The sequence below is a fragment of the Oxyura jamaicensis genome, chromosome 19 (assembly GCF_011077185.1).
Source record: "Oxyura jamaicensis isolate SHBP4307 breed ruddy duck chromosome 19, BPBGC_Ojam_1.0, whole genome shotgun sequence".
Lineage (NCBI taxonomy): Eukaryota > Metazoa > Chordata > Aves > Anseriformes > Anatidae > Oxyura > Oxyura jamaicensis.
The window spans coordinates 9,226,054-9,247,448 of NC_048911.1; the positions used below are offsets into that span (position 1 = coordinate 9,226,054).

Sequence of the window (21,395 nt, forward strand, 5' to 3'; positions counted from 1 at the left end):
CACACTGTGACAAACGGGACAGTTACAGGCCTTCCTCCTTACTGCACTTCAGAAGTGTTCGTTTTGTTTATGCAAATTGAAATATGCATAGTTAATGACATGACAATAAACCTTTCCCTCTGCTGCTGCTTCTGAAATCAAATCGGGACCAAGGTGGGTGGCTTCATACCAAAACTGGTCTAACTTCTGTTAATCTGATTTCTGATGCAATGGGGATGTGCTAGGTGCTAGCTCCTTGCCCTCTTTCCCCTCCTTAAGAACTTTGCCCACCATCTTGAGCAACAGAGGAGCCTGGAAAATGATGAGGCTGGCACGGCTGTGCCCAAAGGTCAGATCTGCCCAGGAATGGGGCACGAGATTAGCAAGACATGCAGAGAGGCATTGAAAATACGAGCCTTAAAGGTGATCACAGTGTAGAGGCAGGGTGCAAAAAGGACTGAGGGAGAGGTGGGAGAAGTAATCGTTGCATGGGGAAGGAGAGGGTTGAGAGGCAAAAGGCAGGCACAGCTGGGAGGGAAACCCAGGAGCTCTCAAAGTCTTGATGTGAGAGGGGAAAAAAAGCTTGAAGCAGAGACAAACAGGCTGGTACAGAAATACCCATCCAAGCAAGGTTGTCTTTGGGTTGGTGATGCTTTTTTTCAGTCTGTTATAATGAAAATAATCTTCTGGGAAAAACCCCGTGGGTTCAGACCTCAGCACCAGCCCCGAGCTGGGTGAGGAGCAGCACCTCTCCATGGAGTGCCCCAGTGCTGCCAGCCCTCCTTGGCATGGTGCGGGTCCCCCACCAGACTGGCTTCTTAGCAACACTGAGGAATAAAATAACTCACAAAGTAAAAATAATACAAGATACAGAACAATAAAAAGGGATTTTCCTCTCTCTGCAATAGAGAAATAAATGGCTGACCACCAGAAGGGGTTCTTCTCTCCTGTCTGAGTTTTCAGTCTTGAGGCTTTTCTCTGAACGACCCAGCAGGGGAAAAAAAATCGCCGTGTTGTATCTGTCCATACAAAGAGGATGGAAAACAACAACTGGTCGGAGCAACTGGGGCTCGGAGCCAGGATCCTGCATCAGGTCTGTCCCCTCTCCGAGCCATGGCACCTTCGGTTTCAATGCCTCTAATTATGGCGGAGGATCCCAAATCTGCATTTTCTTTCCACCTCCTCCCCGCTCCTTTAAAAGATGTTGGTACCTGGCTCTTGTGATCTCGCTGTTTGCACAGGAGCACTGCACTGGGCGCATTTCCAGCGCAACCCGTGCCACCGGGCTGGCTGCCCGCTGGCGCGCGGTGTGACAGGGCTCCTGGGCATGCAATGTGAGCCGGGGTAGCGGGGTTCAGTCTGCTGGCAGCACCCGTGTCCCATCCTCTGCTCCAACCCGACCGATGCCCTTTCCTCGCTCATCCTGCCTGGCGCCTCCTCTCCCGGCCCCGTACCCCCACCTCGCTGCCCCGTCCCGACCCCGGGTGCGAGGTGGGCGGCTGCTGCTGGGGGGATTTTTACAATTCCACTCAGCGCTTACCTCAGCTCATGGATTTTCCAGAGGAAGTCAGGTTTGGGTTTGAGGGTGGTTTTTATAAAATTATTTTTGGTTTTAATTTGAAAAGAAAAGAAAGGAAATTCCCCTCCAGCCTACAGAATGTAGCTTTCAAAAGAAGTGGCTTATTTTTTCTTAAAACATTGAGCACCCTGTTATGCTTAAAATAATAGAGAAATAAAGGCCAGCCCCGTTTGTGTGATGGGTTTCGGTCTCTTGTATTGTGGGGTAGCTGTAGTGAAATGTAGGCTCTGCTGAGATAGGCAGAGGGAAAAAAGCAGTGTGTGCCATTTAATTTCTGCAATGTTCTGATTCCCTCCTACCAGCCTGAAAATACTAAACACGATCCTTTGTCTGGCATATGGGGATTTGGAGAATTGTTGCTAATTACTGCAGTTGTGCTATCTAGCTTAACTGGCTTAAATAATATATTAAGTGCTTTTATGTTCTTCCACAACGTGCTGGAATGCAAAGAGGTGCATTTTATGCCGTTTATGGCAGGCACGAGATATAACACTTATCTGCAGAGAAACTTGGGTTTGATGACTTATTGCTTGTCTTACTGACAGCCAGGGCTCCAGATGACCAGAGCCTGTTGTGCCAGGTGCCGTGCAGATACGGGGCGAGGATCTCCGTCTTTGGGGGCCCAAGTTTGCCTGCAGGGAAAGAGGCAATGCGGGGCTGCAGGAATGGTGGGGCCAGAGCGCTGGGGAGGCCAGGCGAGGACCTGGGGACGTGGCTGGGTGGAAGCGCTGCGGGGTTTTGGTAGGTCTGATGGCAAGGGCACAAAGCCTGGGATCTGAAAGCATCGCGGGAAGTTGTGATCTAACTTATTTAGGGAATGTTTTTATTATTTTAATCACAGTGTAATATAAAATGTGTTGCTAAGCATTATATTTAGAAATGAGAGCACTTCTGGATCTGGAAATGCTTATCCAGAAAAAGAAGGCAGACATTATAGCCTGCTCAACAATCCTTTCTTACACGCTTTTTTTTTTTTTGGGTGGTGGTGGTGAGGGGAACAGTAATTCTGTTTGTCATCTGATTCCACCCAAATTCCAGTGTCTCTTGCTTCAAAATCTGATTTTTTTTTTTTTTTTTAATCTGCTGTTGCATCTAGTATTTAAACAAAATGTGAGAAGAGCATGCTGTGAATGTCTTGTTGCTGGACCTAGTGTGATGAATAATTATGGAGCAGCTGAGCAGTGCTAGCCAGAGGCTCAAAGAATCTGGTAAGACACGTGGTTCGTTTTTATTTTTATTTTATTTTGGGGTGGGGTGGAGGGTGAGGGGATAAGCAACGACTGACACTTCAGGATGTTATAAACCACAAAGGGAATTAGCGATAATGATAAAAAGACTTGCACGTTCTGACCCATAATTTGGTTTAGTTTGACGTAGCTCCCTGTAAAATCACAGGACTGTTAGAACATGCTAGTAATTAGCAGTATTTTATCCATTTGAAATTAAGCATTGTGCATGCTCTGCAGATTAATGAAAATTATGTATTTTTTTTCTTTTTCTTTTTCTTTTTTTTTTTTTTGTCTGGTTTTTCTTGCTAATAGCCTGAAAATAGGGAGGTGTAAGACTTGTGTTAAATCTTCAAGAATAATTTTGCAATTAAAAGGCTGGGGAGAAAGTGTGATCTGAAGACCTTCAGTTTTCTAGCTGTGACATAAAATTTACAGCTACCTTCATTCTGATTCGGTTTTAATATTCCTGCAGAGGAGCAAGCAAAAAGAACTCCCCAGGCTGGCTTCAGTGAAATGGAGGAGCTGATAGACAATAACAGGGTACAGGCTGGCTGAGGAGTGATTTTTGTTGGTGCTAGCAGGCTCGTGTTCGCACAACGCTTTGGATGCTATAAAGTGATATATGTCTAATGCTAAAAATTGAGAGATGCTCTCTGGGAGATAGGAAACTCAGTGCAAAGGCAGTTTCTGATTGGCTACATGGAAAAATTCAAGGTCATATATGCGCCAGCTTGCAGGGTTGCACAGCTGGTACCTCGGCACTAAAAACAGCAGAATCAACTAGAAAGCTGTTAGTGAGCGATGTGGGTAAAAATGGAAGGATACGCTGAAACTACCTGAAAGTGGAAGAAACAGCTGGGAAGTGATAAGAGAAAGAGAAATGAGAGGAAAAACTCTTGCCCATCAGTGGTGTCCAAGCACTCCGTAACAACTTCAAATTGCTCCCTTCCTTGAATGCACCAATTTTCTTTTTCAAGCTGAAACAATTTGGCAACCTCCAGCTCCTCTGAGCTGGTTGTGCATTGCCGAGAGCTGCTCAAGAATCTGCTCCATGGTCCAGGCCTAATGTTTGCTCTGGTAGTTGAAAGGAGCTGCTAGGCCAAATGCGTTTATATGAGTAGCTGGGCTTCTAACCAAAGGGAGAGAGAGTGCCAAAGGCTTTTACGGATCATTAAACAATATGTTTTATATAATAAAAACACGTATAAATGCTTAACATAGCAGGCAAAACATTTGATTAATCCTTAGTGCTTTACCTTGCTTCATGGGTGCAGCCAGCCCACAAAAGCGGCAAAGCGTAACGCCGCGGGAGCTGCTTGTCCAGCGGCCGTGTGCCGTGCCTTGTTTTTGAGAGTCCACTCTTAGCACGTCAACAGCCGCCGGGTGCTGAGCTGAAATGGCAGCTAAACAATTTGGTCATCTGCATCCTGTTGTGGCTTACTGCTGCATTGAGGAGAAAGAGGTGTGATGTAGCGGTTTGAGCAGATGGCAAGCCGTGGGACCTTTTTTGTTGTGCTGTTGGCTTGCTCAGGAGCTCCTTGTTGACTCTGGGCGGATTACGGGCATGACACTAGCTCGGATAATGCCACTTTGTAAAGAAATGCAAAAGCCTTAATCACTATCATTAGCCATTTGACACCATAAAATAGAGGTCTGTTATTTTAATGTCTCTTTCTTATCTCTGTCTGCAGTGTCCTTAGCTCAGGCGGGGAGGTGTCACTTTTGGATTGCCGTCCGTGGCAGCGTGCACGCCAGCAGGACGTGTGTGTGTATGGATTTTTGTATGCAGACATCCAGAGTTATTCTGTTGTCTGTGTTGCAAAAGCGCTGAACTGAGACATCAGTCTGCTGGCAGGGCGGGGAAGGCTGACAGGTTTCTATGTGGGGATCTCCTTTGCCTGTTCAGTGCTTGAATTATGTGAAACCTTAATTAGCAAATAAGATGCTTTGGCCTTCCCTGCCGACACCTGAAATGGAATTAAGGGAGGTGCGAGGAGGTGCCAGATGAGACGGCAGTCCTGGCTCCATGGTTTTTGTTCTGCTCTGCTGTCCTGCTGTTTTGAGATGCGCTTTCCATTGTGTCAGCTGCTGGCAAAATGTTCCTAAAGTTGTTACACGTTTTATGTTTTGGTATTGCCTTTTCTGTATGCAACAGTCAAGCTGCTAAGATGATGTTGGAGACCCTGTGTGTGGCAGCTGTTGAGCTGAGAAGAAAGAAGCTCACTCTTTGCAAAGGAAAGCTGCCCTGGTGGGCCGCAGTGGTAAGCCACTGCCTGCTGCGCTCTGCCGGTGCTGTCACTCTCTGGGGGCAAAGCAAGCATCCTTTTCCTATAATGCTCTTTGGACTTTTTCGAAATGGGGTAAACATTACTTACTCCTTGCAAAGCCACTCCTTTGATTTGCTCTTCTGTTATTAATTACGTGTGCTTCCTTTTGTCACACCACTTTTTTTTTCTTTGCTGCTGAAGATGGGGCTGTAGAGAAATCTGTTACCTCCATTTCAATGGTAGATGGGTTATCTGTCTACAAGAGAGTACAGAATTGCTTTTATCAAACATATTTCTTTTGCCATTGTTTCTTGATGACAGATACTACTCTTAATGTACACAGTGACAACACTTTGAGATGGGAGATCTGTGTTGCCATCAATTTTTGTTACGGTGATAAATCACGGCATATCTCACTTTCTGAATGACATGCTTCTGGATTTAGGTCTGCTTTTTTTTTCTTTGTCACAGGTTTTTCTTTTTCAATGCCAGCAACAGCCTTGCCAAAGCTCATCTGTTCCTTTAGCATTCACTCCAGCACGCTGATTAATTCTATCACACGTCTCCCCATACACAGCATAATCAAACAGGTTGATAGAAAATCAGGAAGGATATGATATTTACAAAATTTCCTAATGCATCATGCTTATCTTCGACTTCTGCTAGTTGTGGCACCTTGTTTCCTCTGGGTTGGAGGGATGTCAGCAGAGTCTGCCAGGAAAAAAGGTTTCTCCCTGTTTGTGGCCCTCAAGTGCGATGGTGTCACCCTGCCACACATGGGGAAGTTTGCTTACGAGAGCTTTGCATGGAGGGTGCCTGCAGTTTTCTTCTGTGCTTCAAGGGTGGCTTCAGTAAAAGTGGGGGATCGCTCACCCACAAATCTTAAAATAGTAAAGAATGCAGGTCAGGTGCCTCATTTCTTTGGCTATGTAGATAGCGCTCTTAATAGCATGAGTCAAAAATGTATCAGTAGGAATACGAGCAGCAATTTCAAGTGGGTTTAAACCTGTTCTGAGCTCCCTAAACAAAAGCATCTGGGGGGAAGTGGCTGAGCAAAAATATTAACTAATCCTCCTCTTAAGAGGTGGCAAAATTAAGCAGAGGCAGTCCACAGCCCAGATAAGGCTCCTGCCTCACTTGTCTTTCCCTGGTGAGGATGGAGAACTGCTGCCCACATTGCTTCTTCCTGCCTCCCCACTGTGTTTATATGGTAATCTGTATGGTTTATGTGGTACTGACTCAGTGAGAAAGAAGGTACTGGGTGTCAGGGTGAGCTTCAGCTAAGCTGCAAGGGCACGGGGGAGTGGGGTGGCAGGACTGAAAAGGGAAGGGGCCATGTACCGAAAATAAATGGGAAAAATCCAAATCATCTCACTCTGAGACCCAAGGCAATGCCACGCTGCGAGCCCAGTGAGTGCTGCATTCATTAGCAGGTCCCGTCAGGAAGGGGGGGGATTACTGGGTTTGTAGAAATCCCATTTGAGAGTTTGCGGTTAAAATATAAATGCAAAATTTATTAAAAACATGGTGGGGCTTCCTGAGAAAGAAGATAATGTTAAGACCTCATTTTCCTATCTGTTGCTGCTAGTTACAGTGATAGTATTAAAACTGAATTCTATAGGTATTAAATCTATTTTCTTCTGTGTGTGTGTGCGTCTTGTTTTATTCAGTTTTGGCCATAAAAGCCATGGCAATGTTCTGCTACAAAATTCATGCTGGCTGTGGTGCTGGTGTGCTGCCTTGTATGGTGTGACATAGGAGGGCCCTGGTAGGATTCTGTTCCTTTTTATTTCTGGTTCTAGTTCATACGAATCTGTAGTGAATGTCACCCTCTGCCTACTATTCAAAACCACTTCCAGAAAAATGTGGGATGTGATAAAAGTTGTAGTTTGCGTGCAGAGTTCTGCTCTTCTTTGAGGAAGCCTCTTGTGTGAAGCCTCTTCTTTGAGGAAGCCTCTTGTGAGGAAGCCTCTCTGATGACATCAGAATTAGATTGGCAGAAGATATTTGAGGTATTTCTGTCACTCATCAGTTAATTATAATTAAAAAGATATGAAACTGTTCAGCTATCAACACCGCAGGCCTATGGTAAATGAATACTCTCGGTGCACCTCGGTATCTCTCCCACCTTCTGCTCTTTCCAAATATTTGAGATGTGCTCTGCTGCACTGCGTTCCCACTCTCTGTGAAGCACAAGGGGTAGAAGCTGTCTCATGTTTGTACAGTGCCTAGTACAGTGTCTCAAACCTTCACTCGTGGCAATAAATGCAAATTGCAGATGATAATCTGGCCAAGCAGTTCTTTACCAAGTTGCCTTCTGACTGAGGGGTGAAGATAGTTGTTAGCTGTGTCTGTGCTGGAGATCTGGGATCTCTGTTTCAAAAGCACATAAATGTCTGGAAAGAATAAGCTGTTTGATCTAGGCCTTGGACATGAGTTTTCCTCTCATTCCATCAATTCCTCATCCCCTCATGCTATTTAGTACTTTGTGTCTGCTGGGCCACCACTTTCTGTACAACACTTCTGGCAGTTTTAGCTTTAATTTTAGCTGCTTTTATTTTTATTTTTTATTTTTTTATTTTTATTATTATTTTATTCCCCATCTCTGTTCTGAAAATTAGTGCTTCCTTCTGTCTGGTATTAAGTAAAATGCTAAAGAATAGTGTATTTTTTTATTATTTATAATTTTATTTTTATTTTTAAGAGCATCTTCAACATAAAGATTGCAATTATCCTGGAGAGTGCAGCATTTCCACAGAAGAGGATGATACATATTTTGAGGTAGTTTACAAAGATCAAAACATATATGATATCCCTGGAGGGAGACAGATGCTGGGGAAAGAGGCAGAGATTTGGAGGTGAGTAATACAGGGGCCCAGAAGCTGCATTTTTGGTTCCTTTTTTTTTTTTTTTTTTCAGTGAACTTTAAATCCGGAAATCCTAGGGACTACACCACTCTTCTCAGAATTGTTTTTGAATTCACCGCAGCAGTTCCACAATTACTTGGCTCGTGTCTTTTGAATTCACGTCTTATGAATGCATCCCGAAACACATCTTTAGCAAATGCCCGCTTCAGCCTTAGCCTGCAGCTCAAGTCCGTGACTGTTTTTCCCTTCCTGGTAGCCTCGGGGACTGCCAGCCACCCTCCTGGGGACTGCCAGCTGCTCTGCCAGGAAGGCAGTGATGCTGTGCACCTCCTGCAGCCTCTGCGCAGCAGTAAATGTCTGCTTTTCCACAGATACTTGATGATGATGCAAAGACACTTAAAGATATTTGCTAAACGCTTATGAATCTATTTGTGATTAGCGAATAATTAAATAAATCACAGCAATCATAAAGACACATGGCTAGTTAGTTAGATTTGCATATATAGCACTTTTCAAACAGAGCAGAAGAGCTCAATTCATCTAATAGAAGTCTAAATTCACTGTATCTTAATTTGATTTACCTTTGACATAACATTTAAATAGTAGCAACATCTATAATCTTGTGCTCCTCAATAAGGCTTCATTAGAAACTCACTGCCAGATCTAATCCACAGTTAGCATACAAAGTCTTATCTCTAGGTTCCTGCTTCAATGCCTTTGAGAACATGCTTAATTTAATCTGAACAAAGACACTGCCATCATAAGCCTCAAGTCTGATTTTCCAATCTAGAATATCTTTGTTATTAAATTTGGTTCAAGGCATGGTGCATACAATGGATACAGCAAATTATTTTAAAGCACTCTTCAAGGAAAATTCTACTGCTTGTAAGACATCTTTTATATCTGTGGGACGTAAGAAATGTCACTTTTTTTTAGTGTCATACAAAAATGCAGTATTAGTCTTCACAACCTAACTACCACTTAAAAGTGGCAAGTTTTAATGTAATGTGTGTTTCTTAACCATTTGAGAAAGAATGTTGTTTTTAAATGTTAATGTCATTAACCGTTTTTTCAATCCTTATTCATTCCTCCAGAGGAAGGACCATCTCGCTGCATGTTTCTGCTTCCTCATTTGCATCAAATACTAAGACAGCTGTTTGTGGCTATACCTTAAGCTGGGATGGTGGCAGGATCTGATTTGCAATTATCATTTCACACGTTCATCTTTTCGTGATATAACAAGAGAACTACTTGTCATTAAAAGCCCTGTACTGCCTAATAATCTCTGCTGCCTGAGAACAGGGCTTGTGTATGCTACAGTTAGAGGTTTTTCAAGACATAGATAAAACCTGAATAATTTTGTAAGGTGCTGGTGATTCCATTTTCAGCGGAGGCCTAAAGCTCTGGTGATCCCTACTTGTAAAAATGAGCTGGAACTGGTGTAAAGAAAATCTGCTAAGATGTGGTGACACTTTATTAGAGAGGCAAGTAGTAGAGCTTAACCTGTCTAGTTTTTGAAAACAAAAGCTGAAAAGAGACAGACTGGTGTCTGTAAATATACAGAAAGGGTTGTTGGTAATTCATCCAGGTCCCAGTACGGAATTTGTAAGTGCAGGAATGCGTTTATCAACAGTGGTGGTTGCACTAGCATCAGAGGGAGATCATTGCCCCGGTGGATCCCTTTGCTCCTACGTGCCCGGATGAAAACAGGCCCTAGTGTTACGTCAGTTCTGCTGTGTGCCTGGCTACTTTTGTTGTTGCTGTTTAATAACAAACTCACTGAAAGTAAGAGACTTAAGGGAGGTTAATGTAATGGAAAAATCAGTGTGAAGATGAGAAGAATTTGGTGTGAAAACTACAGACAGCTGCCTTACAACACCATTGTAGTTGCTTCCTGCTCTAATTGCTTTCGGTGGCTGCTCTGCCAGTTTGGGTCTGGCTGGATCCCTGTGCAGCTTTTTGCTCCAAGCAAAACTGGGACTTTCAATGTATCATTATCTCCGTAATTCACAGGAGCAACCAAAACATAAAAAGATTATTACTAGGCATAAGATCACACAGGAATAGCATAGTGAAGTTAGGAATTAAACTATGTCTCCTCAGCTGTGAGTTAACACTTTTAAAAAGTGATCTGTCACAAATGGAGCATGGCAGAATGAATGTCATTGTTAGAGGCGGGAATGGTTTATTTAATCACAAGCTAAAGCAGATACTTTTCCAGCTGTTTTGAGCATTGCCAACTCTTTTTGATTGACACATTGCCATGTTTGTTGTATTAATTCTGCAAAATATTTTAGAGTTTATATTGTATTTAAATAGCTTGCTTGAGTGAGGGACTACAAGGTGAATTGATAAGAGAGATTTAAGGGTGGAATAACAATATATGAGGGCACTGAAGACTCACGCTTCTAAGTGTGGAACGAGTGGTTGGTGTGTTAATTATGTTCTCAGGAATTTCACTTGTGTTTTTAAAAAGCACTTAAACTTCCTCCTTCTTCCCATATTCTATCTTCCAGGGAGGCAAAAGGTCCATTGTGTTGTTATGCTTGAGTATAATAATTATATTCTTGGTCACGAATGTAAGATACTACACAATTCTGATGATGGCAGAAAAGGAGGATTTACAAAGTTTAATACATTTGCAATGACTCTGCAGTTCAGTAGTGTTACATGGAGAGAGATTTGGCCTTCAACCTAGCTTCTCTGTGAGCTGCATTCCTGGCTTTGCATATCGTATGAAATTTGTTTGGAATGTTTGCTATAAAAATACCTACGCGTGAACTTACATCAGCGAGAAAATAACTTCGGCTTGACCTTTCGTTAGCTCTGATGTGGTAAGATCATTCAGCAAGGAAACCTTAAGTTAGGGAATGACTTGCAACTGGTGTTTTCACAGGCTTGGTTTCCGCACAGGAACAATCCTTGGAACGAACCATTCCTAGTAATTAATGCCCCCAGTAATCAATGTTTTCTTTCACTCTCCTTATTTTCTCCTGGAGAGCGACCCAGGGCCCACCACCTCACTTATTGCTGTAACGCAGCCATTTGGGAAATCCTCCTGTTCTGGGCAAGCGTTGGGCTGAACGCTAAAACCAAACACCCTGGGGACCAGGGAAGGACGGGGCCAAGCCCTGATCCTTTCACCGTTCTGTGTGTGTGTTTTAGGCACTGAAAGCCCCTTTCCAAGCGGGGCGGTGACACCCTATAACCGCTACCAGCGCCTCAGCTCCCTCAGGGCCCCCGCGCTCCCCCCCTCAAGGGCGGGCAGCGCGCGCCACAGCCATTGGCGGGCGGCGCCGCGTCACGTGACACCCCCCCCCCCCGGGTCCCCGCGGCTCCGGCGCGCGACGCCCGTTAGGGGGAGGAACGCGCCGGTCCCCTCCCCAAGCCTCCCCCGTCACGTGACGCGGCGGAGGGCCGGCCTCCCCCCTGCACGTGACCCGCCATGGAGGCGGTGGCGGGGAGGGCGCGAGGCCGCCTCCTCCCCCCGGACCCGCCCCCGTTCCCCCCCACCCCCCCCCCCGCCCGCTCCCTGCGCTCCGGAGGCGGCGGCGGCGCAGCCCGGGCTCCGCGGCGCCCAGCCGGCCGGCGGGGGGGGGCCATGGACTGAGCGGCACCATGGGCGCCAAGGAGTCCCGCATCGGCTTCCTCAGCTACGACGAGGCCTTGCGGAGGGGTGAGGGCGGACGGCAACCGGAGGGGGGGTGGGGGGGGACGGCGGGCCCGGGCCTGCGGCTGAGGGGACCGGGAGGGGGTGGGGGGGCCGAGCCCGCGGCTGTCAGCGGCGCCGTGACAGAGCCGCCGGAGCCGGCGCTGCGCCTCGCGCTCCCTCAGCGCCCCTTTATTTATGTACCGGGGACCCACCCCCGGCAACAGAGCAGCCGCCACCGGGAGGACCCCCCCCCCCCCCCCCGCCCCCCCCCCCCCGGGCGGGGGGGTCTCTGCCACCGGCCGGGCCCCGCGGCCTCGCCTTCGCCTGTCACCCGCCGACTGCTCCGGGGGCCGGGCCGTACCGGGCTGTACCGGGCTCCCGCCGCCCCCCAGCCGGCTGCTCGCGTTTGGCCGCGGCGGGGAGCGCGTCCCTGCGGCCGCCGGCTGGGAGGGAGCCGCGGTTCCCGTGTGCGCGCTGCTGCCGGAGCCGGGGCTCGCCGGGAGGAACCGGGGGGAGGGGGGGGCGCGTAAACAAGCGCGGTGCTGAGCCCCGAGGCGAGCTGCGCCCGGTGCTGGTACCCAAGGACAAAGAGGGCCGGGGATGTTCACAGCCGCTGGTTTGCGAGGAGGGTGTTTTTTCGTCGTCGTTGGCCTGCGGTGCGCGCACACGGCGCGGTGCGGAGCGCTCAGGGCAGCTCACCTGTTCGGTGCTTGTAGCGGTGGTGAAATGGGTGAGCTGCCCTTCGGGGTTCTGCAGGCACCTGAGAAGCGTGTGAGGTGCTGAGGGAAAGCTGGGAGGGAACACCCAGCATTAATTGGAAGAGAAACGAGGTGATGTGACACGGGATGTTTATCTCATTTTTTTTTTTTTTAATATTTTTTAAATGGTGGAGCCAGCGAGGGATGCCATGTCAAGTAGGAAATGGAGCAACGTCTGCTGTCAAGCAGATGAAACAAATGTGATTCAAACTCCTTTTCATTACAGGTTTCAGCCATAACAGCCCCGAAGAATTTCGCTTCTAGCGAAATCACATGAAGTTTTATAAAACATAGATGTACGTATTTTTAGAGGAGCTGGGGTCATAAACGTAGTTTGGTAGAGATGTGAAATTGAGCGCATTCATTCAGTCAAGTTACATATTCCAAAGTTAATAAATAAGAAAAACTAAATGCCTGGAATTTAAAGTTAGATTTAAACTTGTATTCTTCCTCAACATCTAGGAAGCTAATGTGGAAGCTTTCATAGGGAAAACTTTACTTGACATCAAAGTAAGATTGATTGTGAAGTTATTTATAATTTTCTTGCACAGTGAACGTGTTTTTTCTCTTCAGTGTTTTTCTGTCTCTATGAAGCTGTTAATGCTTTTTTTTCTGCAGGAGGGCAGAAAGGTTGGTTTAGGCCCTGGTATGAATTGATGTTTTGCTAAATAACGGTGTTGTTTACTTAACCACTGATCGTTGTACGTATAAGACAGGCTGGTTATCAAAGCGTTATTTGTTGGGGCCATTCTTGCTCGCACAGAACTGTGCCGGGGCTTGTGGTATTTCTGTGGACACAAGCAGCAAACGATGATAACAGATAAACGTACGCGTTATTAAAGCAAAAGCTCTGTATATTTACATCCAATTAGATAGATGGAGCTTTTGTAACGTTGTGTCCAGGTTATTAAATGCTGACAAGTTTTCTATTAGGTGATACACAAATTCTTGTGTACTGAGTGGTGGTTACCTGTGTTCGTAGAAGCAGCGTTCATTCAGAGTGCGCTGGTCCCCTTTTGAGACGCTTTCAGTTGTTCGGAATATCTGGAAAAATGCAAGGCATGCTGCTGGTTCTGTAAGCTTCAGGAATTAAGGCTGACTCTTTAAGTTATGAATGGAAGCAATTTTACTGTAATTTTGAGAATAACCCAAGGGAGTGAAGGTGAGGAGGGTTTTTGTGGTCAAACACAATATAAATAACTAGCTAAAATATAACTTCTGTTCAAAGAGATGAAAATGTGAGGGCAGCCCGGTGTTACTGGCCTTGTTCACCCTGGAGCGTGAGATAGTGCTGTGATTTTTTCATTATTGTTCTTATTTTTTGCTCATCAACACAGACAGCTGACTGCAGCGTGGATGATGCGGCCGTGTGGATGCGCCCGATGAAGTTGTCTTGTGTCCCCCCAGGGCAGCTCCCGCTGCTGGTCTCCTTTTCCTCTCCTGCCCTGTAAAATCTTTGTCTGGTTGTGTAGCTTGGGAGTGAAATATAAGGGCGACTATTTTGGACATCTCTTGTTACAAATATTGCTGAGTTATTGTCATCTTATTTATGGTTGCCAGGGGCACAGCCTTGCCTGTAGTTGTGGGAAAGGTAAAGGTTTTGGACTTGTACTGATCCCTGTGTGGAGCTCTTCCTGGCCCTCAGACCGCCGGCTGAGGTTGACTTCTTTGTAAGGAGATGAAATTCACAAACAGGTTGTTAGAGGTGAAGTAAGTGCTTTGTTCCAAGTCATGCATAGAGTAATCAGTTATTTCATCAAACTAAGTTTGGAATGGCATAAACCATCAATGTGGCTCATGGGTTTGTTGCTTTTTTCTTAGCCCAAGGTCCAAGAGCATCTTTTTTTTTCCTAGGGCGCTGCTCACATCAGCTCGGTCAGTATCCCTTTTGGTTCAGTGCCTTCTCCAGCGCGTGCCTCTCGTTTCTGCCCCTCCTCTGTTCACCAGGCTGTCTGCCTGCTTGCTCCTGCTGAGATTGCCCAGCGCAATATCTTACACTGAGGAGGTAGTTCTCCGAAGCCTGCCTTATCTTCCACTTGTTGTGCTGGCAGCCTTAAAGGGCCGTGTTTGGGAAATGGGACTTTATAAAGGAACTTTATTACTGTAGCTACAGTGCAGCAGGTCTGCTGCGTTGTGTGTACAATGTTTTAATGAGGATTCCTCAGGAAAGAGATGGGTACGTGCTACTAACTGATGGCCGGTTTATTTTGGATCCCTAAGGACTGCATTCTCCAGTGACTGTTAACGCATCTTGATTAGGTAACTTTAAAAATATAATCACAGGCTCAGACCATACATTTATAAAGGTATTTGAAAATTATGAGGTGATAGAAATCAAAGTTTCTGTGAATGCTGCTTCAAGAAAGCAGGTCATGCTAACTCAGGCTATTTTCAGCTTATGTATGCTAAATATTCAGTCAGGTAACCACTTAAACAAAAGAAGCGTCAATGAATAGTCATGGATCTGTAAGATTTGTGCTGGGGAGGACGGCTGGGTTTTCCTTCTGCTCAAAGCAAGGTAAAACTGCTGTTGGGTGGATGCTGGCATGGAGGAAGGGGGAACTGCAACGACAGCCGCGTGGCCAATGAGGGTAGCACTGGGAGAAACGGCTGGCTGCGGATCGGTCTGTTCCATTGTGCTTCGAGTTCTGTGCACAATGATCTCTGAGAAAAAGAAAACAAATAGCGTCATATTTCAGAAATGTGCATGCACTTCGTGTGCCCGTTCAGATTGAGGCAGGGCTGCCAGGTGTGTCAGTTCCACGGGATTTGCCTCTCGTCATGAAGTAGGGGGTTCAGAAGAGTTTTCTCTCCAGCGTCTCGAAGATGCCACCAATTTGAGAAGAGCAGCAAGCCCTTCAAAGCGATGAAACGGGAGGTGTCCCGGCCCATGGCAGGGGGTGGAACCATTCTGTGACCTGGTGGCTGGTCATTGATGTCCTCGAGCTCACGGCTGTCGTAAGTCTGACAAGAGGATGATGGAAAACTTACTTGAATGTACGATCGTCTGTTTGAGGTTGTCTTGTTCTCGCCCTGGTGACAAAGTCCACAGACTCAGCCCTTGAGCCTCTGGAAGACGACTTGTTTATTACTCCTGACTTGGAAATGAACTTTTTAAATCCCAGATGCATTTTTAGGAAAAATAAAGAGAGAACCATTTTTGTGGTTTATTCTCTTCTTTTTTGTATTCCATGAAGGCAGTTACTCTTTCTTCTCTCCCATATCTGAAAAATAGTGCTTGAGCAGCACAGGTAGGCAGACATTCTGCTGTTTTCCAGGACACACCATTTTCAACGGGTATAAACCTGTTTCCTGTGTAAAGAGCTTTGAGTTCTCAGGTACTTGTGATGAAGATGCCTAGATCCTTTTCAGCTTCCTTTCTTTCCTCCTTTTAACTATCAGAATTAACAGGATCCACTACTGAGCCTGCCTAGATTCAGGGAGACTTGTGTCAGCCAGCATCTGCTGGCTTTAGGGCTCTGCCACATGATTAAGGCAGGTATGAGCGCACAGCTTCACGCTTCCTGTTTATACATCTGCGAGCTGCGAGGAGCTGCTCCATCCCCAGAGCAGTAATTATTTCACAGCTTTGGCATTCCGCTCTGATGCTTCTTTTGGGAGGGCACCTCGGTAGTCTTAGCTGAACATATAATGCGATGCACAAGTGACTTGAGGAATTCTACTTAAACTTCCACAAATTGTTACCAGAAGTGAGTTTTTTTTTCCCTGTAATTCTTCAGCTAAGCTGCAGTGACCTCTTTACTTTCTTCCTTACTTCAGGTTCCAAGTTGAGAGTGGTTTTCAGCCTCTTACATGTGCCCAGGTTACTTACTACGGGAGATGAGGAATATTTGTACAGTGAACTTGAGGCAACCAACAGCATCTCCTTTCCTGGGATGCCTTTTGTGGTCTTTAGGAGAATTTATGAAATATTGGAATTAATTTGTTTGAGAAAATGTTGCCTTCTGTTTAAGGCTCTGTGAGTGCTGCGGTCCTGAAGGAGCTGATTGATGTGGGTACCTTCTTTGTAGGTCTTCAGTTATTCTCCGATGGTTCCAAAGCACGGTGGCCATAATCTGGGGAGTAAGTGCTCAGGTGCTGGGTGTGCACGCAGCAATAAAGTCTGATAAAATAGGATTTAAGAGTGCAGGCATTTCATAGACAAGAAATGGTTCAACATCTTAAAGCAAAAAGGCCTCAAAGCCTTTAATTTTGATTCAGTAAGTGTTGGGAGTTCTCTAGTTTCTCACTTTAACGGACGAAACATGTCTAAATAATAGCAGTCTCATAATATCAGCTGCATTGCATAGATCCTGTCAGCATGTTACTGGAGACTCAAATCAAAGCGGTCAGGAAGGCTGCCAAATGAACGTAAATAGATAATATCATTTCAGCCGTGGTGGCTGGGAGCTGAGGGATAAGCTGGACAAATCCTCGTTTTGAGTGTTGAACAACTTGATACGAGCTAAAAGTTTGCTATCAGAAGATTATACCCATGATGTATTTTCTTATATTGACATTGTCAAAATGGAGTGCTGGAAACATTTTTGTTTTGTTTTATAGAATATATGCCTATATCTCATCGTTCGTACAGCTCCGGGTTGTTCTGCTTTGTCTTACATTTTGATCAATGAAATGAGGTTTTTCACGGTCAGCTCTTCCTTGTCAGTTTCTAGTTGTAACTTTCTTGAGTAACAGCAGAGTGTTTTTTTTTTTTTTTTTTTTTTTTTTTAACACATTCCCAGAGAGATTGTTGAACTTTCATCCTTTCAGGTTTTCAAGACCTGTGTGGACAAAGCCTTCTGCAGTCTGCTCTGTGTTGAGTGTTGGCTTGGCTTTAAGCACCAGGCTGAACCAGGCGACCTTCTGAGATGCTTCCCAATCTGGTAGATTCAGTGAAATATTTCTGTTCGTTTTGAATTTTCTGAAGCCTTGTTTTTATGCACTATAACTTCAGGGTACTGAATCTACCTGACAGTGTCCTAGAGAGATGATAAAATAAGACAAAAATAGAAACTAAGAAGCTTTTCTAATGAAATGTGAAAGACCAAAAGAAAAGTGGGGGGGACACTACTTGAGTCCTGCTGTACTTGACCTATGCCAGTGTCAGGCTCCCTGGCTGCTGGTACTCTGCAAGAAATCAGTAAAACAACCCTTATTCCCTTTCTTATTCTCAAAAGGAAGCCAGCCTACTGTCTCATTTCATAAAATAAGTGTGGCATTTGGTTCTTTAGTACTCAAAAAAATGAAATCACATTCAAAAAATGGGCCTGTGGAGGTATGACAAGCTTTGAGAGAATGAAAGAGAACACAGCATTAGCAAGTTGTGATCAGGTGAGACGTGATCTGTCTATTTAATTCTGTAATTTAAGATTATTAAACAACTGCTACTTTATGATAGGACTGATTATGATTTTTCTGTAATTGAAAGAAGAAGCAGACGCTACTATTATCTGTCATTTTTAAATGATGGAGCATCTTCTGAAAATGGAGTGTGTGCATATATATTTTTTGTTAGCTTATGAATTCATAAAGTCATTCTAAATAATTTGGTATATGGCAAGTGTCAGGTAGGTCTGAGTGCTATATCCTAGAGGTCTTATGGCATAGCAGTTATTTGTAAAATGATCCTGCTTTTATTTCTTCTTGGATTTTGGCCCAAGAAGAAATCCCAGATACAGTGAACATTCAGAAAGGAATGGAGGAAGTGTAGAACAAGTGTTGTGTTTCCAAATACTGGAAGGCGGCGTGTGTTTCATTTTTATTTCCTCCCGGGTGATTTAGCAATAGCCTGTTAGTTCCCAAAGATGTGCTGAGCTGAGCATCCATCCACCTGGCCCCGCTGAGCTCCCGAGGGAGCTGTTCAGTGTTACTGCTGCTGACCGAGGGCTGCGGTGCTCCAAGTGCACCGAGAGGCGTTTGGGACCTTACAGAGCAGGTACTTAGGGAGTGAGGTGGTGTTCTCAATGAGCAGACGCGGTGTGAGTTGTTCTGCCTGTCCTTGACGGGTGATTCTTCGCCCTTGCAATGAGGGACGTGTTTGCCATCCTCTTCCTTTTGCACCCCAGGTATCACAGCACCAACTGCTGCCAGTAACTGATGGCATTACTTTGACCAACACGTGGGGCTCAGTGCTCAGTGGGGACTACTTTGCAGCACATGGCGTTTGATTTGGGCTGCCCCATCCCTCTTGAGGTGAGCTCCAGTGAGGACAGGTGGGGTACGCGAGGCACGTTGGGTGGGATGGAAAGTGTGCTGGGGGCATCTCTGTGAGTCTTCAGGCTCTGCCTGCGTGCTTTCAGAACCACATTACAATCTATTCTTTAGGAATCGTCATAATAAAAACTATCATTTTCCATGTTAGGTTCCTATTGTACCACACCTATATAGGAAAGTAAGTTTTGGAGGTTAATTCTAACTAAGACTTCCAATTTTTCAGTATTTTTAAAACAAGTTACTTCTTAATTTGTTACATTGCTTGAAGCACTTGCGTTCTGTTTAAGTTATACTTAATCTAAATTACTGTGAATATCCGTGTGATATTTGCAGTATTGAAGAAATACAAAAAGCATCTTTAACATTTAATTTTCACATGAAAAGGTCATTTACATAATGAGACAATGAAGCCTTTGGGCAAAGATGAATGTAGAAGGAAAAATCCATTAATGTAGATTCTGCCTAAGAGTTTGAAAGGGTCTAATTCACCGAAGTTTGAATGCTATATTATTGCTAGCACTTAACTAGAATAAAAATACCCTGCTCGCCTAACGAGTGGCGAAATCTTAATGCACATTCTGTTTTGTGCTTTCTTAAGGGACATCTTGCTTTTGTTAGCGGTGACTGTTCCTGAATAGCTTTAGTCTTTTCAGCTTAGCTGTGTAATGATACTTCGCGTTCCCTTTTTTATGTAATGAATCTTAACACCTCTGAGGAGTGGGTTTATTGCTAGCCTGTGTTTACAACTGAGCACCGTTGGCATAGGCCTTGTCGTAGGTAAGGGCGTGCTTGGAAGGAGTGCGTGTCTTTTAATTGCAGTTTTATTAAATGGATGTAAAAGCCCTTTTGGGTTTCTGATCCTTAATGGGCATAAGCTGGGCTTGGATCTTGGTTTGTAACAAAACGTGTCTGCACAGAATTTTTGTAGTGTTTCAACTAAATCTATTTAAAAACTGGTGCCAGTTATAATCAATCACAGCGTGCTTCTGTGTAGACAGTTAGGTCACTCATCATAATGGCAATAAAAACAGAAATCCTTCACTATTTTAGTGTAATCCTGACAGGCGGCTGCGCGCTAGGAGATAGAGATGTGTGTTAAATAGTATGGTAGTTGAAAAAAAACAACAATACTTAAAAAAAAATAGACTAACGTTAGTAACAAGGCCTTTATTTGCTTTTGAGGAAAAACAGAAGATGCCTGAGAAAGGTTTGGGCGATTTATAATCCAGGCGGGCTGCAGTGAGCAGGATTCATTCCCTGTTATATGTAATTTGATGTAAAAACAGCCAAGCACTGAGTTTGTTACCTACCCAAAGTTCATTCGTTACCTCCACCAAAGTGATAGCAGGCAGGGTGACTGGGCGTATCGAGAGCCCTGATCTCCAGGGTCCTTAAGTCTTGCTCTCTGTCCCCTCACAGCCTGTCAGAGTGCATAGCCCTGAGCATAGCACCACATGCTGATGAGGCTAACAACTCGCTGAGCTTGTGAGCTGGTGAATTTGGGGCAAAACAGCGATATTTCCCTGGAATGGTACTAGGAAGCTGCGGAGGCTAAGTGCCTTCACCTACACGTTTGGGTGGAAGGTGCTGCAAACCATCGGAGCTCCTCAGAAAAGGATTCCCCGGGCTGGCAGGATGGAGCCCCTGGCTGGCTGGAACAAAGGGGGAGGAAGGGGTGGAAATATCATCTTCTTTTACACCTTGCCACGTACATCAGATCTGAATTTAAGGACATTATTAACCCGTTAATGGTACGTTCTGTGTTAAAAAGGGGTTTGATGTCTCTTCTTTGCTCAGGTTCTCAGCAGCCACGGTCACGAGCAGTGCAGCAGGGCAGCAGGCGATGCTCTGGGGTGAGGCTGTATCTGTCGTCAGAGTGCCGTAACAGAGCCCTTGCTACCTCCTGCCAAGGGAGAACGGAGCTGTGCTTGCCAGGGTCTTGCATAACATTTATTTTGATGGTAATTTTTCTATGTTCAAGACCTTTGAAGCTGTTTCCCTTAGTCCTGGAGGTAATAGCTGGCTTCTTGGAGCTATGCAAGGGTAAAGAGAAATGTGCAACTTGGCTCTGAGTTAATTTTAATGTAAAGCTTAACCTTTTTCTAATTCTGAGCAAATAACTGTGATGGTCATGCAACATCAGATTTTAAATTGTAGAGAAAGAGGAAAAAAATTATTCTGTGCTTAGTGGTCTTAGAGAGAAATCATTTAAAAGCAGGACTTGATGCTTCAAGAGTAATGTTACCATTGTTTAGTCGGAGTTGGATCCGGTCGTTCTGAGAGGTAAGGTCACTAGGCCAAAGCAGGAGGTAATTGCATTCTGCATAAAAATATCTTTCTCACACTTATAACACTTATTACAACCCCTTTTGATTGTTCCTCACACAAGCTGCATTTTTATTCACGTTGCATTGATCTTTTTTCACTTGGTATTTCAGTTTTCACCCCCTCTTAGAATATAGGTATTTACTATAGAACACGTGCTTACATTTCTATTGTGTTTGGAATTGATATTCCTTGTCTTAATTTGTAGAGGTAATGGAAATGGTCAGGTTTTGCCCTGCAGCAGGCTGCTTTGGTCAGGAATGGAAACACTTTAACAGGTGTATGCTGCTGTCGCTGTGTAACTCTGCGATGATCATAAGGCTGATGTAATTGGATTTTTGGCGATTATTTTAAATGATCAGTGTTACTGCATTAGTTTTCAACATTATATCTTTGAAAATCTGAAACCTTGAAAGAAAAAAAAAATGGAAGAAGCTCAGAAACTAAGCAGAGCAGGAAGTGCCGCATTTAGATGGTCTGTGTACATGCATAAAGAGAGCTGCAAGTGCTGGAATAATAATTA

General features: G+C 44.9%; 1 protein-coding gene and 1 long non-coding RNA gene across 11 annotated transcripts in view; both read left to right on the forward strand.

Annotated features, from left to right (window-relative positions):
* The first annotated feature begins 883 nt into the window (after positions 1-883).
* Positions 884-8,905, forward strand: LOC118176421. 9 transcript variants are annotated; one of them, XR_004755408.1, is made up of 5 exons: positions 1,433-1,550; positions 2,655-2,766; positions 3,260-3,327; positions 4,943-6,801; positions 7,974-8,905. It is a non-coding gene; the product is annotated as an uncharacterized LOC118176421 (long non-coding RNA). The 9 variants fall into 9 exon arrangements; XR_004755407.1 differs by lacking the exon at positions 7,974-8,905 and adding an exon at positions 7,004-7,625; XR_004755409.1 differs by lacking the exon at positions 7,974-8,905 and adding an exon at positions 7,008-7,625.
* Positions 8,906-11,419: 2,514 nt separating this feature from the next.
* Positions 11,420-21,395, forward strand: part of USP32 (ubiquitin specific peptidase 32) — a 71,998-nt gene continuing 62,022 nt past the window's right edge. For both annotated transcript variants that reach the window (XM_035342927.1, XM_035342928.1), the window contains exon 1: positions 11,420-11,597. In XM_035342927.1, the coding sequence (XP_035198818.1) occupies positions 11,540-11,597 (58 nt within the window). In that variant the 5' untranslated portion in view covers positions 11,420-11,539. The remainder of the gene's footprint in view (positions 11,598-21,395) is intronic.